We start from the raw sequence: 17,261 nt of genomic DNA on the forward strand, positions 1-17,261 counted from the left end.
TTGCCTTTCACAGAAGCATGTTGTGGAGACATTTTTTGGATTTGACGAGGAGTCCGTGGATTCGGAAACACTGTCGGAGACGTCCTGCAACACGGACAGGACGGACAGGGCTCCGGCCACACCCGAGGAGGACTTGGACGATGTAAGCGGGCCTCACCCCCGGGTGCTTGTAAGGGGGTGCCTCCCACCTCACCTGGGCTCTGTAGCCTCGGTCCCTCCCTGTGAGACGAACCTCGCAGGACCTGTGTGGTCACAGCCTGTGGCCAGGGAGGGTGGTCCCCACTTTGACGGGTTCTGAGAATGGCGATGGTGGGGTGCCTGCAGTCTGGAGGGGCCCTTTCCCTTCCCAGCACAGATTTCACACCGGAGACCTGTAGCCATGGCGGTGCCGCTTGCCCTTTGTCATTAAAACTGCTGTGTGGTGGTCTGCCCCTCGCCTCCCCCCAGGCTTGTACACACACACACACACACACACACACCTGTGTATATAAAGATGGTGTGTCACTGTAGGAGAGGATGCGAGCAGCACAGAAAAGAGCAGAGGGAAGCCGACTCCTCTCTCTCACGCTTTCCTGACCCTCCGTCTCTGCACATCCACCTTCCTGTCCCCTGCTCCAGAGAGCCTGAGTAACACAGGAGCAAAGAGCAGCCCCTTCCTCCCACCCTGCCTGCTGGGATTCATTCAGGAAACCCCAGTCAAATACGATCTCGTCGGACACACGCTTTTTGATTTGCCTTTTTCACCAAGAATGTGTAACAGGCTTCTTTCAGCACCAGATGCTGTTAGTCATCATCCTCCGTCCCGAGCAGACCCTCGTAGATCCACACGTGCGTCCAGCCTAAGGGCTCCTGATGAGAGGCGTACGGGGCTTCCAGTTTTTCACAACTGCAGCGATGCTCTTTGGGTGGTTGTCTCCTTGGGAGAAATCCCCAGAATGAGACCTGAGGGGTGGGAGGGGTGCCTTTTACAGCCTAGACGCTCGCCGTGCAGTCGGGACTGGCTCACCCTTGTTCCCCTGCACACGATTCAGTGATTCCTGGGGTTCAGGGAGCTCCAGGGTAGATGGCAGAGAAGGGATCTTCTCCCCAGCACTCTCTCCAGAGCCCTCCAGTTAGGTCCTGGCCCGGGCCAGTCTGTTAAGTAAGAGCTGGCAGCGGTCGTGACATCTGCACGTTGTCTTTGCCTGACTTGACCCTGGCACTGCCGTTCACGTCAAGTCACGGGCTTCCTGATGCTTTTCTCTTCCATGATGTGAAGACGACAACCCGAGAAGAGGCTGACCTGAGATTCTGCCAGCTGACCAGGGAGTACCAGGCCCTGCAGCGAGCCTATGCCTTGCTTCAGGAGCAGGTGGGCGGGACACTGGACGCCGAGCGAGAGGCCCGGGTAGGTGCCAGCGGAAGGTGTTGAGGGGTCGGACAGAGGCTGGATGTCCTGTGCATGCCCTTCCCAGCAGCCGGATTCTGTTGAGAGGGGATGGGGGTTGCCTGGCAGCCTCCGCTGTGGTGATGTTCCAGCATTTGGCAAATCCAACGGGAGCTACCTGCCCGTCCTCAGTGCAGGAGCAACATTTGCAGAAGAAATGCTGCTGTCTCAGTGTCCTGTGCCCCTTCCGTTGGCAAGAAGGGTTTCAGAAGTTTGACTCAGTGATGAAATCAGACTCACTGTGAAACAGACATCTCTCTTTCCCGGCTGAGAAACCCCCAAGAATGTTCCTAAGGCACACAGGCAGGGCTGCCCAGTTAAAGCCCACCCAGCGCTCTCTCTGGTCCCTGCTGGCCACCCAGGTCTGGACCATACCAGCCCTCATGGCTGGGCTGACCTCCACCATCTAGTAACGTCCACTCACTGGCCATTATAATGCCCATCTTCAGGAGTTGCACAGACCAGACTCGGCCAGCCCTTCCCTCTGAAGGCAAGAGGGACCCCTGGGAGTGCTCCTGCTGGGGTGACTTTACACCCCAGCACACACCTGTTTCATTCCCACAACAGCCCCATGAGGTAAGGGGTGGCAAATGAGGCTGTGGAGGGAAGCTCCTCGGCTACAATAGTGTCAGCCTGTAACCTGTAGATCAGAGGAAGTACACTGGAGGTGTACGCTGGAGGTGGTTTGGACTGAAGCATGGGTTTCTTATTAAAAAAACTTCAGCTCCTTGCACCATTCAAAAGTTGAGAGATTTCACGTAGACATCCGGGTTCCTGGCTTCTCTTGAGAGCTCAGAGCATCTGGTAGCACCAGTCTTCCCATTCCAGGTAGTCACCTTTGGCTGCAGCTGCTGAGTGGCAGCGTCCCCTCTGAGTTGAGACATGTGCCCCTGGTTTGCCACAGTCGCCACCACTCCCTAGTACCCTTCACCCAGTCAGTCTCTCTTATTTATACTACCCGCCAGGTCCTTGGGGTATCTGGTTTTCAGCCCTCGCTGTCGGTGATACCTTTGTCAGGAGATGGGCTGAGCAAGGGAGAAAGTGCGGCTGGCGGTGGTGGTACAGCCACAGCACGGGATCAGGAAGCTGGGCTGGGAGCTGACATGCTGGCCCCTCACTCACCCTCGTGAAGAAGCTGGCCGCTTCTCCAGGCTGCGCTCGTCTCTCAACAGGGGTGGCGCTGACGGCCTGTCAAGGCCTTGCGGTTCTTCCAGGTGTCACACCCGTGGGTGACACAGGAACCAGGCAGGCCAGTTGGCACGTGTGCTCCTAAAAAAAGGACCCGTTTCTCAGGACCGGATGCCACCTTGTCCTTTCCCCTTCTCTGTCATCATCCGGGGGGACCTGCTCACTTCCTGGTCTTTTGCATTTCAGACTCGGGAACAGCTCCAAGCTGATCTGCTGAGGTGTCAGGCCAAAATCGAGGATCTGGAGAAGTTACTGGTTGAGAAGGGCCAGGTGAGCAGAAACAGTCACGTGACCTGTAGCTCTTTGCATTTCTATCCCCTTGGTGGTGTCGCTGGGGTCTTGGTGCCCAGGGGGATGGTCTGTCGATCTATATCATTTGCTCTGGAGATGTGAGAGAAAAAAAAAAAAAAATGTTAGCAGAGTTCAGGCAAGACTATCCCAGCTCATTTGCCTCTTTACCAATTTTTTAAAAATCCATCATGTTCTGAGAGTCTACTTGGCTTTTTCTTTGTTTGTTTGCCAAATGTATAAGAATAGGAGACAACTCCAAACATAAAGTGATCAGCAGAATCTTTTCTGACTTGAATCTGGAAGAAAAGCTGACACTGCCTATGAGGATTCAGTTGTGCAAATGAACTTGCAGCTAGCTCTCAGTGATGGCAGAGGTGGCCATGGGAGCCGGTCCAAAACTCTCCCTGAGGCAGGGGAGCAGTGCAGAACATACACCACAGCCAACAAGCCACAGGCCAGCCCTGCCCCTGACCTGTTGCACAGCCCTGGGAAAATTACGTGATCTCTTATGTCTCAGTTTCCTCATCTTTAAAATGGGGCTAATAATAGTACTTAACACATAGGGAATGGGGGAGGAGGGAGACTCAACAGCAGCCTGGGTGGAGTCCAGGGGGAAGATGAGGCTGTTTTCACACTTCTGTCCTCACCTGCCATTGACCTCAGCTTCCCTCTCTCAGGCTGAGCTCACAGGTTGCAACCCGTCCAACCACAGCCTATGATTAAGTTAACCTCCCATCTGAGGTGCTAGGCCCTGTTTTTGGGTGTGCTCTGCCCCCAGTGCCTGCTAAATAAAGGGGCCAGTCTGGGACAAAGCACATGGCCATTCATTCAGCGAGCACTTTACCAGAGCCCTTGCCCTGTGCTGGGCTCTGTGCTCAGCGTGTGGGATCATGTATCAGTTGGCTATTGCCGCCTGACAAAGCACCCCAAAACTGAGTTGTTTACAAATAACAGAAATTTTGTGTGCTTACAGTTCTATGGATCAGCAGTTTGGGTGGTTCTTCTGCTGGTCTCCCCTGGGGTCACTCTAGAGGCTTCATTTTGCAGCTGATTGGGGATAGATGGCCCCAAATCACCTCAGTGTCCTGTCTGCGCATTAGTGCCAGCTGTTGGCCAGGCTCTCATGGTCTCTCGTCCTCAAGGAAGCTGGCTCCTTTAAGTAAAGGTCTTGGAGCAGGAAGAAAGGGAAGCCCCCAAAGCACAAGTATAGGCCATGCCTCTGCCTGCATCACATTGGTTAATATCCCGTTCACCAAAGAATGCTGCAGCCACACCCAGTGGTGAGTTTGCTCCTTGGGAGGAGCTGCAGAGTCACCTTGCAAAGGGGCAGAGCCATGGGAGGGCCACTGCCAACAACCTCCCACAGGAAAAAAGATGAATGGACCCAGCTCTGGACTCAGCCTCGTGGGCCTACACGTGTGTCAATCCTGGGAAGACACAGGGTGATACGCACTGGGTAGAAGGAAGGGAGGGAGGAAGTTCCCTCGTTTATACCTTCATCCATCCCCTGGCATTTACTGAGCATCGGCTGTGTGCTGGGCACCGTGTTAGGTGCTGGAGATGCTGGTATAAAGACAGACTTAGCCCCGCGGCTCATGGAACGTTCCTGGACAGAACTTGTCCAGACAAAGATGTGGTTAGGCAGAGGGTCTTGGATGAGCAGAAGTGTGTTACTGTGATGACACCAGGTCAACGGGCACATCCATGGGGGCGTGGCCCAGACACTTGCCCTCGAGCCTAAGAGAGCAAGCCCTGGAAGGGCTGCCAGGACCAGCTCAGGTGTGCTCCAGGTGCTTTTCTGTCGGTGATAACAGATGTTCAGTTAAGTCACTCAGTTGTGTCCAGCTTTTTGCAACCCCATGGACTGCAGCACGCCAGGCCTCCCTGTCCATCACCAACTCCCAGAACTTGCTCAAACTCATGTCCATTGAGTCAGTGATGCCATCCAACCATCTCATCCTCTGTCTTCCCCTTCTCCTCCTGCCTTCAGTCTTTCACAGCATCAGGGTCTTTCCTAAGGAGTCGGTTCTTCCCATCAGGTGGCCAAAGTATTGGAGCTTCAGCTTCAGCATCAGTCCTTCCAATGAATATTCAGGACTGATCTCCTTTAGGATGGACTGGTTGGATCTCCTTGCTGTCCAAGGGACTCTCAAGAGTCTTCTCCAACATCAGAGTTCAAAAGCATCTGTTCTTTGGTGCTCGACTTTCTTTATGGCCCAACTCTCACATCCATACATGACTACTGGAAAAACCAGTAGCTTTGATACAGATGAGCTCCCTGAAATTTAGGGAACATGAGTGGAGGAGGAATGCACTGCAGACCTGCCAATTCTCTTTTTCAGAATTAAACGTTTAGAGCAGTGGTCCCCAGTCTTTTTGGCACCAGGGACCAAGTTTATGGAAGACAATTTTTACCCTGACCGGGGCGGGGGGTGGTTGGTTTCAGGATGATTCAGCACCTTATATTTATTGTGCTCTCTATTTCTAGTCTGACTCACTAGAAAAGACCCTGATGCTGGGAAAGATTGAAGGTGGGAGGAGAAGGGGATGACAGAGAACGAGATGGTTGGATGGCATCACTGACTCGACGGACATACGTTTGAGTAAGCTCTGGGAGTTGGTGATGGACAGGGAAGCCTGGAGTGCTGCCATGGGGTTGCAAAGAGTCAGACACGACTGAGCGACTGGACTGACTGATTTCTAATCTAAAGCTTCCACTGATCTGACAAGAGGTCTGGTTCCCCGGCCCAGAGGTTGGGGACCCCTGGTTTAGAGGGACAATGAGATCATTCTAACTGCTCTCCTTCTCTCTGGCCTTTTCATAGAAAGGTTCATATGAAGTCACCTTTCCCACTGATGCTTTGTTACTTAGCTGTCTGCTTCAATGAGTATGAACATATTTAGTACTTTTCCTTAGGATTCCAAATGGGTTGAAGAGAAGCAGCTACTCATCAGAACAAACCAAGACTTGCTGGAAAAGGTACGTGGCACCAACACCCTGAGCCCTGCCCCAGCCGATCATGGAGCCCGAGGCCTGCTCCGGCCGCCGGAGTCTCACCCACGCCCGTCCTGAGGGCTCCTACCCACCGGTCCTGTCTCTGTCTTCTGGGTCGGGGCCCGCAGAGCTGGTTTGCAGACGTGGTGAGGCCTGCCAGTCCTCCTTATGCTGGGCTTCCAGAACACCTCTACCGTTGCCTTGGATTCCAGACCACTCCCCAACCCCCCACCCCCACCACCTGCTCCCCAGGCAGGGGTCGGTGGGCCTTGGACAGTCATGGTCCAGTTCATCGACTGGAGCCCGTGGTGCTGGCAGAGCCGAGCCTGTCCTTCCCTTTGTGGTCATGGAACTTGTAGGGAGTCGGCTTGAGTGGTAAATCTAATGCTTTGGGACGAGACCTCAGCTTTATCTTTTTCTTATTTGTGAACAATTCAGTGATTTTTTTTTTTTTTTTTTTTTTTTTAGTAAATTTACTGAGTTGTGCACCCAGCCACACCATGCAATTTTTAGAACATTTTCAGCCTCCCTTAAGGATCCCTCTTGCCCCTTTCTAGTCACCCCTGTCTCTCACCCCTCAGCCCCTGGAAACCTGCTTTCTGTCCCAGCAGATTTGCTTGTTCTGCACCTTCTGTCCTGGTGGAAGTGGACTGTGTTAGGCCTTAGCTTCTAAACATCCTCAAATGTCCCAACCGGACAAGCCCAGCCTTGCCTCCTTGGGGGGCGGCGGGGTCCTGTCCCAGCTCTGTGCTGACCTGTCGTGTGGCCGTTCATTGTCCCATGTCCCTCCACAGCATCTGGGGCATTGGGACAGAGCTGGTCACTTCCTGTGGGGTGGCTCCAGGCTTTGGGAGAGATTTCGGATCCCTGGTCCTTCTGGCTAAATTCTGAGAGGCCCGGAAAACTCTTATGCTGTTTCCAGATGTCCCCCTGGGGGCAGTACCACCCCATTAGAGGTGGGGAGGCAGGAGTAAAGGTGACCATGACCCACCAGTGAAAGTGAAAATCGCTCAGTTGTGTCCGACTCTTTGCAACCCCATGACCATACAGCCCATGGAATTCTCCAGGCCAGAATATTGGAGTGGGTAGCCTTTCCCTTCTCCAGGGGATCGTCCCAACCCAGGGATCAAACCCAGGTCTCCCGCATTGTGGGCGGATTGTTCACCATCTGAGCCATCCGGGTAGCCCAAGAATACTGGAGTGGGTAGCCTATCCCTTCTCCAGCAGATCTTCCCGACCTAGGAATCAAACTGGGGTCTCCTGCTTTGCAGGCGGATTCTTTACCAACTGAACCATCAGGACCTTCATTTCCATGTAATGTCTTGGTCCTCACTGCAGGCCGCCAAGTGGGGGCTGCTGTGTGCCTCCATGTCATCCAAGGAGCTACATAGCTGGCCCAGAGTCTCCCAGTGGGTTTGGGACCCAGGCAGCCCGACTTCCCAGACTTTCAGATCTCCTACTCATAGGAGCCCTCTGGGGAGTCCAGGACACCTTCCTACTGCAACTAGCCAGGCCCTGGGTGGGCTAACTCTGGGAGATCGGGATAGAAAGAATTCAGACAGGCTTGGGGATCATTGTTGCTTCCCCAGGACTGACCTCTAGGAAGGGACTCAACTGCTCTGTGCCTTAGTTTCTCCACCATTTGTGTATTCAGCAAATACCTGGCCCCCATACAGGGCCAAGCTTGGGCTGCAGGGACGAAGCAGGCACAGCCTCTGATCTGGGCCATCCCAGCCCCTGGAGCAGAAAGGGCCCACCGTGCACACCCACTGAGACCCTCCCCTTCCCACCCTACCCCTGATAATGGCCCCTGTGTCCCCAGGCCAACATCCCAGGGGTCTGTGATACGGGACACGTTCTCACGGCCCCCGATGAGAAACAGTGCTTCTCCCGCCATTAACCCCCAGGTGTCTCTGGTCTAGATTTACAGGCTGGAAATGGAAGAGAACCAGCTGAAGAATGAAATGCAAGATGCAAAGGATCAGAACGAGCTGTTAGAATTCAGAGTGCTAGAACTCGAAGTAAGAGACTCTATCTGTTGTAAACTCTCAAACGGAGCAGACATTCTCTTTGAGCCCAAACTGAAATTCATGTAAAGTCCCAGATGTTTTTCAAGCATGTGTAAGGGGACCTGTGACACTTGTTTTCTTTTCTTTCTTTCTTTTTCTTTTCTTTTTTTTTTTTAAATCTGTACATTGAGAATAATTTCACTGCCTTAATATGTTCTGAAGAGAATGCTCACCGAAGTCCTTGGACATGTACCAGAGCTAATCTATTTATTGCCTACGGCTTGTTTTTGCACTTAATAAAATAATTTGTTTTTGCAATATTTTGCCTTTTTTATTTGTGTTTCATTTCCATAACTACTTCTTTCCTGCATGCATAGTCACCTGGTATGCCTTCTGCAAACGCGGACAGAAGCACTGTTGCAATTGATAACACACCTTTTTAAAGTGACCTTGCATGCATGAATCTCACCTTTTGAAAGAGCGGGGTCTGACCTGGCCTGCAGCTGACCTCATAATGTGTTTACTGCTAGTTTGGCCTGTTTTCTCTTTGCCAAGGTAAACACAAGGTAAGTAAACAGGGTAAGAGGAGGTGTTTGCAATAGGTAGTTGAGAAAGCTTGTAACATTGACGCAGTGAACGCAAACGCGAGCAGTACTGGACTAAATATGTTTGTAACTCAAACTGCAACTCAGAATGATTCCCTTAGCGTGAAGGGAGATTGACTGTTGTCCACAGGTAGAAATCCTGTTGCAAACCTTCAGTGATGTCCCAGATACACAGAGCTGGATCCAGGCTGAGGACATGGATGGTTTTATTGCTTCCAACTGGAGCCCTGCCTCAGATATGTTACTGTATTGCCTTGCTACCACCTGACTTCATAATCCTTTTTCGTTTGTTCGTTTCCATTTCAAACGCATCTACATGTGACACATCGCCCGAGTTTGTGACTGGTTTTCTCTAAGCATCTGTGGTGATACGGCTGTCCTTTCCCTCAGCTGAAGCCTTTGCATGTCCTGAATCCTCGGTAAAAGTGAGCTCCTTGGCTATGTTGGTGTCTCTCAGATTTCATTTTCTCCTCTCAGCTTCAGTTAAAATTCTGCTTTCTCTAGAACAGGGCTTCCCTATGGCTCAGCTGGTAAAGAATCCACCTGCAATGCGGGAGACCTGGGTTCGATCCCTGGGTTGGGAAGATCCCCTGGAGAAGGGAAAGGCTACCCACTCCAGTATTCTGGCCTGGAGAATTCCATGGAATAGTCCATGGAATAAGTCCATGGAGCCACAAAGAGTCGGACCCGACTGAGCCACTTTCACTTCACCTCACTTCCCCGGGGCATCTCATCCTATACTTTGTTGTGCTAGCATGGACCGTGGCCTGTCTCAGAGCCAGGGGTGGCCGTGTGATTCAGCTCTTGTCTAAACATAAACTGAGTCCTTCGTTCAGGCAGCAGAAGTAGAAGTTAAGAAAGATTATGGTGACTACTTCTACCCCTGTCAGAAAACCTTTCACGGCTCTTTGCTACCCGCCATTTCTCATGAGAATTCCATAAGCATTGATCACTTTACTAGAACTTTCAAGTGTTTCCACCATCCTTTGGAGGAGCCATTAGAAATCAGTTTTTTGACTTTCATTCATATAAAACATGAGCTTTCTTGTGTCAGCTTTTCTATGGAGACCCCCTGTAAGTAAGTATTACAGGTAGAAGAGACATCTATAGACATTGTGAATGTGGTTGTTCGAGTCTAATGAGGGAAATAAGGTTTTCTATCTAAACTGTTTCAAACCAGGTTAGCCAGATTGGGGCTTCGTGGAAATTAATTGAATTAATGGCCCCGCCCTTCCCTTCTCCTTTAGAGGATCTGATTAGGGACCTGCCATCTAGTGCTGCCTTGGCTACATTTCTTAGTTAACGGCTAAAAAGTAACTCTTTGGTTCTGTGGCTGGATTCTGCAGCCGTGGTCCAAAGCAGGCTTACTGACTGTAATTTTGAGGAAATAAAAGCAGTTTGATTTCAAGGTATCATTTGGTGAGGTCTTGGCTGCTGGCTGACCTATCCATTGCTCGGGGTTTAAAGGCGGCTCTGTGTAGGAAACGCAGTTGAGACCAGAGTACTGTTTTGCTGCTGTCCTTTATTTCTGTAAGTAATTGGGCAACTCAGTTCCTTTTTAAAAATCTGTCACTTTACCTATGATTAATGTACTACTTCTGGGGAAATGCTTGCTCTCCTTTTTTAGTAGTTGAGATTTGACTTATCAATCTAAGGCAAGGGTCATTGGAAGGTTAGTGCGGATCAGAAAAAAAATTTGTGAACAAAGTCAGAAGATCGTATTGAAAAAGATACGAAGCCAGGGTCTGGGGTCTGGCCTTGTCACTCAATTGCATGGGACCTCGGAGGGGTCCTGTCTCACAGCCTCCTTCTCTCTGTCCACAAAACGGAAGCATTCACGGCTGCCTCCTGGGGTTATGTGAGGATGAAGTGAGCTAACAATGACTTCTATTGAAATTTCCCACGATTGTTCTTCATCAAGTGTTTAATGATGATTGTGTGACTTCTTGGGCTTTGATCAACAGGTCCACTCGGGACACTCTGCTAACCATTTCTTCCCAGCTGACTAGGTTAAGAAGTAACCCAGTGTCCGCAGGGGATCCGCTGCGGGGCAGACAGGACAGAATCTCTACCATCCACCAGACCGTAGCCTGAGTGCGCGCTTACTAGGAACACCTTTGCCAACTGGAATTCCTTGGTTTTTTGCTGAATAACGTGGGAAAATGACAAGTGGTGAAATAATACAATAAAGTTCTGTTTTTAAACCAAATCTTTTCCCCAGGAGAGAGAGCGGAGGTCGCCAGCATTTAACCTCCAAATCACCACCTTTCCCGAGAACAACAGCAGCGCCCTCCAGCTGTTCTGTCGCCAGGAAGGAGTTAAGGTAGCGTGCCCGGGGGGGTGCCCCCACTCTATTATGGCCATGGCCCGCTCGCCCGAATGCCAGGCTCAGCTGGAAAGGGGATTGTGTGCCTGTGCCAGGACTAGAATTGATTTTAATAAGATACCCCCCTGTCGCTCCACTCTGTTTTGAAAGTCAGAGTTTATTACTCCAGCTGGGTCACTAAATTTGTATTCACGTTAAAAAGAGCAGAGGCATGGGATACAGCCTTGAAAGCAAACCCCACCTTGGCCACTTCCTGGCTCTGGCCCAGAGCCTGTCTGACCGTCAGTCTCTTTATCTAGGAGATCTGAGTGGCAACACCCACACCGTGAAAGGGGTGTGACGGTTTTTAAACTAGATAATGAACCTGAAGACTCAGTGAAGTGCTCAGAGCATGCTGAGTGTTCTAGAGACGGGAGCTGGTGGTGGTTCTCACAACCGTTGCCCATGACCCTGGAATCCTGCTAGGCCCGCGGGCACAGAGAGGTCCTTTCGACTTACAGGATCCCATGAGAATTTCTAGAAAGCAGTGTTTGCGCTGGTGTAAAACTCAGCCAATACACGGCAGTTAGCAGCCCTCTCTGCTTGAAGGGACCACCGAGAATAACTCTCCGCCCGGCCTAAGAGACAAGGAAGGGAATGGTGTCTTACAAGGAGTGAGGGCTGTGGCCCCAGAGATTGGTGTGGATGGCCTTTGTAGCTCACACAAAATGAACGTTGGACATCTTTTCCAGGATGTGAATATTTCTGACCTTATGAAGAAATTAGATATCCTTGGCGATAACGGGGTAACTATGAGCGATCGGTTTCCGGTTTCGTGTCCTTGTTTTGATTCGGGTGTACTCTGTCGTGGCTTTTGTTTCCGTTTTTGTTTTAATTTCTTCCTGATTTAAGAGATCGACTAAGTACAATGTAAGGCTTTTGTATGGCCGTGTTCCTGCGTGGGTGGCTGGGTCCGCATCCGTGAGAAGTGGGGTTCTGAAGTTAGGTCATCCTGACAGGGTGTGAGTAATGAGGGTTAAAAAGGCCTAAAAATAAATGCCCGGAAAGAAAGTGGAAGCACTCAAGATCTCTGAAATCCCAAAGTGAGACTTTTGCCTTCTTAAAAGACTGGGCTTGAGCGAGGCCCTGTTTCTAAAAGGCTCGGGGACGCTGTGTGAGGTGTCCCCACCCCCGAAGGGCCGGTCCTCAGACCTGTCACTTCCGTGAGTTGGGGCTGACCCTGGGGAGGCCACTTTCAGAGTCGCGTAGGGCTGACTGTCTGCACGGGATGTGGGAGCAGTGTAAAACGCCCTTGCCCATTTTTGTGTTTTAGAATTTGAGAAATGAAGAACAGGTTGCAATAATCCAGGCTGGAACTGTGCTTGCCCTGTGTGAAAAGGTAGAGCCCAGCGGCATTTCTGTCCATACACCTTGTCCGAGCTTCCTGGCACCATACAAGAAACTGTACATTGGCGTCTCGCTTTGTTCTGGAAGCATGGTTCTGGTTTCCTGTCTGCGTTTGCATGCGCACGTGCACGCCTGTTCGTTTTCCAGGGGAAAGTCACTCATGCTTACGGTAGAAAGCTTAGAGACGGAGAAAGAAAATCAAAACTTCCCTCGAGGAAACCCGTCTGCGACAGTTGGTTTTATTTCCAGTTTTTTCCCCCCATGCCCCCCTTTTTTTTAAACAAACAAACAAACAAACTTTGGGTTCATACTTGACTTTAGCTTTTAATCCTGCTTCATAAGCTTTCCCCCATGAGATCGAACGGCCCTGCATCATTCTACCTACAGCCACGCCCTCAGTTAAATATTCTTCCGCTGTTAACATATTAGAGTATTTCTGTATATCATCATGCAGCGATGAGCAAGCATCTTTAATCATAAGTTTCTATCTATGTTTTAAAACACTTCCACAGGATAGATTCTAGAAGTGCGATCACTGGGCCAATGGGTAAGAGGGTTTTTAAGAGCTTTGACACTGTTCAGTCGTTTCCAGAAAAATGGTACCAAGTCGCCTTCTACATGAACGCTACCACTGCCGGTTTCTTGTTCAGCAAGGCATATGTGGCCACTAAGAATTCTGCTGATAGGATAGGCAAAGATCATACGACGTCATTATTTTAATTTTCATTTGTTCAAGTGCTAGTGATAATGAATTTTTTGTGTATTATCCATTTTCTCGTTCCTTGAGAATTGTAATTATGTTCCATTCCGTTTGTTTATCATCCATTCATAGCTTCATTCAATCATGCCTTCATCTATTCACTTATTTAATATGAATTTGGTCATAATAATGGTTTTTCTTACTGACTTCTCTGTGAGGTTTACATGCTAAAGATAATAACTTTTGCCATATTTATTAAAAAAAATACATTCCTGATTTGCCTTTTACATTAATTTAGGGTGTTTTAAGACATCCCAACTTTTCAATGTGGTCTTGTCTGTGGATCTTTTTCTTGTAAACGTGAGTTAAATTTTAAAATGCTATTTTTATAATGGTGAAGTCTTAATGATTTTAATCAGGATTCCTTCCAGAATCTTGGAGGACATTTAAAATGTAAATAGTTTTTTTTTTTTTTTTTTGCCCCTGAGAACCTGTCCAGCCTTCCCTGTGCACAGGGCCCTAAATGTTGGCAACAGACTTACGGCAAAGCCTTGCTGAGGTCACACAGCTGGTAAGTGGCGATGCCCACGTCACTGTCTCAGTCACCCGGCTGAGTCTGCATTCTCAGGTGAGCGGGGGTGAGGAGGACTCACACCTGGCTGGCTGTTGGCCCCTCAGATGCAGGTGATGGTAGGTGACAGGGACATGGAGTGCATTCCGAAAATATCCTCTCAGCAGGAGGGCCAAATGTGACAGTGTAGCCTCCTGGGGGTCATGGAGAGAAGTCGGCAAGCGCTTTCAGTTTATACCATGTTCATTCCAACATGCACTACCCAGCTTGCCTGGAGGATGTGCCCAGGGCTCCCTTCTGGTTCCCCAGGGGCCCCTCCCAGGCTGGCTCTCAGCTCCACACCCGCTAACTGCAGGGACTGCTGCAGGCCGGCCCCTCCATCTCTCTGAGCCCTGAGCCTTGCTGGTGAACATCAGGACTCCAGGACACGGCACTTTTAACTGGGACCAGGCACCGCTGCCAAGCACCTGGGACCAGGCTGGGTACTGAGAGGTGACTGATCCATGTATAAGGATGGTGAGCAAAGAGCAGGCAACACCAGGGACCAGGGTGGGGCTGGAGCAGTGGGCCTGGGGAGGGAGTCTCCCTCTCTTCTACCCCCTCAAGCCTCTTGGAGGGTGGCAGGCTGTCTGGAGTCCCCAGCCCTGCCAAGAACAGCCTCTGCCAGGTACCAAATTCTCCCACCCGGACCCTTCTCAATAAACTCCTCCCCACATGCAGCAAACAGAGGTCTTTATAGACTCACAGCCTTGGCCCTGCCTCTGACCCTTGGGGCTCCTCGACAGTTGTGCAGGGTGAGCGGCATAGATCCCTTGTACACCAAGAACACGGGGCCTGCCTGGCAAGCGGCTGCTATCTACTTTGACCCTGTCGCCCACTCCTTGCCCACCTATAGCAGCCCCTGCTGGTCGCTGATCATAGAGTCCCAAGTTGGACGGCCAGCGCCATGCTCTGCTTCCTAAATGCAAAGACCTGTGCCAGCCGCCCTTGCCTAGCAGCTCCCCCTGAAATCCCACAGGGGTGGCGGCAGGAGTGATGGTGCCCAGGGTTGGCACAATACTCAGGACTGGTGCTTAGAAGCACCAGCACTGGACTCTGTGCCAGTGAGAGGGGCCCAGCTCCCCATTTGGGACAGTCCGTGGAGACTAGACTTAGAGACAGATGTCCTCTCATTTTCTCAGGGACATTTCTCATTTCCTCTGCTACGTGTCTGTGATTGAAGCCCCAGTGCTTGGGAGGTGCTGTGTCTCCCTCTCAGAGAGAAATGGTGCTGAGAGCGCACAGCCAGGGGAAAAATGGGTCAGTGGGACCCCTGGAAGCACCTACAAGTCAGCCAGGGTGCCCAAGTGTCCTGTTTGCCCGGGATGTGGGATTTCAGTGCTGAAACGGGGACAAGCTGGACACCCTGGAGCTGACAGGTGCTGTAGGAAAGCTGGCAGTGGGACCCAGAGCCCCAGTGACATCCTCAGCCAGCCCCCTCAACCAAGTCATACGTCATTTTGAAAATTGCCATTCAATTCTGGTATCTGACCAAACTGAGGTTCACTTCAGTTTTCTCTCTAACAGCACGAAATCCCTTTCATAGCCTGTGAGCGAAGTGCCACTCAAACTAGTTTGCACGGCCCCAGGCATTCCTAGGGGTGCTGGTGCTAGGTGCTAAGTCACTTCAGTTGTGTCCGACTCTTTGCGACCCCATGGACTGTAGCGCACCAGGCTCCTCTGTCCATGGGATTCTCCAGGCAACAGTACTGGAGTAGGGTGCCATTCCTCCTCCAGGGGATCTTCCCAACACAGGGATCAAACCCATATCGCTTATGTCCCCTGCATTGGCAGATGGACACCAGAGCCACCTGGGTGTGCAAATGGGGTCCTGCCCGGGCAGCTTGCCCTTCTCCCGTCACCACCTGGGGAAGCCCTGCTCCTGCTGGAAGGTCTGGCCCATCTCAGCACCCGCCAGACCCACCTCTGGTCAGCAGAGTCCAAGATCAGGGGTGTTGCCTCGCTGCCTGCCGCCCACCACCACACAGAGGCTGAGCAGAGAACACGGGATGTCCGCGGCATACAAGCAATCACAAATCACTCCTCTTCTCACACAGGTCAAATCCGTCAGAAAGATGGACGCTTTTTAAAAATCCAGGCTCTCACTGGGAACAACCGACTGGAGAAGGTGGCTTAGGCCACAGGAAAGTTTTCTAGTAGTTGGCCCAGAGTCAAGGCCTTGGGACCCTTCTCTGAAAGGAGGGTTGGGTCCTAGAGGAGGAAGTTCCCCACCCCTGGGCTCTGGGACCAGAGTCCTGCACTGGTGGGCAAAGTACCCACTGGGTGAGGGGTACACTGGCCATGCCTCCCATGAGAGGCCCTCTCCTCGTGCCCTGTTCACTTCTCCTTCAGGGTTTTGGGGGCAGCAGGTGCCCTGTCCCCATGTCTCTTCCTCCTGGAGGATGGCACAACCCTGAACATCCAAGTTCCCTCCCAGAGCGAGGCCCCATAGACATCTGGTGGGATTCTGATATGAAGTCCGTGTCCTCACATGCCCAGGTGCCCAGGGCCAGCACTTTCTGTCCTCACTTTACTCCCCCAGTGGCTGGAAAGGACCTGTCAAGTTTTTCTGTGTGTGTGCCTGTTGTGAGTGGGCTTCCCTAGTAGCTCAGCTGGTAAAGAATCGCCTGCAATGCAGGAGACCCTGGTTTGATTCCTGGGTCAGGGATATCCCCTGGAGAAGGGATAGGCTACCCACTCCAATATTCTTGGGCTTCCCTAGTAGCTCAGCTGGTAAAGAATCGCCTGCAATGCAGGAGACCCTGGTTTGATTCCTGGGTCAGGGATATCCCCTGGAGAAGGGATAGGCTACCCACTCCAATATTCTTGGGCTTCCCTAGTAGCTCAGCTGGGAAAGAATCTGCCTGCAATGCAGGAGACCCTGGTTTTATTCTTGGGTCAGGGAGATCCCCAGGAGAAGAGATAGGCTACCCACTCCAGTATTCTTGGGCTTCCCTGTTGGTTCAGACCGTAAAGAATCTGCCTACAATGTGAGAGATTTGGGTTCCATCCCTGGGTCAGGAAGATCCCCTGGAGGAGAGCATGGCTACTCCGATATTCTTGCCTGGAAAATCCCCATGGACAGAGGAACCTGGCAGGCTACGTCCATGGGGTCAGAAAGAGTTGGACACGACTAAGTACAGCACAGCTAATATACAAAGCAAAATTTTTTAGTTTTTTTTTTAATGCATAATGTGCATAGCAAATCTTTTTTCTTAGCAATAAGAAAAAAACTAGACATCATGTTCTATAAAAGCAAAGAGCAGCTTGTTGTAAGGATTCTAAACTGGACTCTTTTTCCATTTTAGTTTATTCATTTTATGACTGCTTGCCTTAGGATAGTACAAAGAAAGTCTTTTTCATTCCTTGTAAAAAATATGTTTCCCAGTTTCTAAGACTGCACACCCGCTCAGCCTAGTCTAAGGAAATGCTGCGTTGGGCACCTGCTCCCGAGGCTGCCTCTGTAGCCACCCTTGGGGGCCCAGCAAACGTGAACTCTAGGGGGAGGCTCTGTGGGTGCAGCTTTATCTAGGCTTGTTCCTGCTATGGAGCCAGCATGCGCCCTACACCTCCTCAGCCCCGTATCCCCCTTCCTTCAGGAAGTGACTGTCAGGGTCTTGCTTCAGGCCAGACCCCGGGCTGGGTGAGGAAACTTAACAGAGAACACCCCATGTGGTGGGACAAGGGAAGCAGCAATCTGTCAGCTGAGTGCTGTGCCGGAATCT

The 17,261-nt window shown here is 51.1% G+C and overlaps 1 protein-coding gene across 6 annotated transcripts in view; it reads left to right on the forward strand.

Annotated features, from left to right (window-relative positions):
- LOC109560663 (janus kinase and microtubule-interacting protein 1) overlaps window positions 1-17,261 on the forward strand; it is a 226,405-nt gene that overhangs the window by 119,728 nt on the left and 89,416 nt on the right. For 5 of the 6 annotated variants that reach the window (XM_070791778.1, XM_070791774.1, XM_070791777.1 and 2 more), the window contains 5 exons: window positions 14-142; window positions 1,259-1,387; window positions 2,801-2,884; window positions 5,823-5,885; window positions 7,823-8,229. In XM_070791778.1, coding sequence (XP_070647879.1) covers window positions 14-142; window positions 1,259-1,387; window positions 2,801-2,884; window positions 5,823-5,885; window positions 7,823-7,996 — 579 coding nt within the window. In that variant the 3' untranslated portion in view covers window positions 7,997-8,229. Of the gene's footprint in view, window positions 1-13; window positions 143-1,258; window positions 1,388-2,800; window positions 2,885-5,822; window positions 5,886-7,822; window positions 8,230-10,735; window positions 10,838-11,571; window positions 11,626-12,152; window positions 12,219-17,261 lie in introns of those variants that run through there. The other variant, XM_019963075.2, reaches the window with a different exon arrangement.

This window comes from Bos indicus, chromosome 6 (assembly GCF_029378745.1).
Source record: "Bos indicus isolate NIAB-ARS_2022 breed Sahiwal x Tharparkar chromosome 6, NIAB-ARS_B.indTharparkar_mat_pri_1.0, whole genome shotgun sequence".
Lineage (NCBI taxonomy): Eukaryota > Metazoa > Chordata > Mammalia > Artiodactyla > Bovidae > Bos > Bos indicus.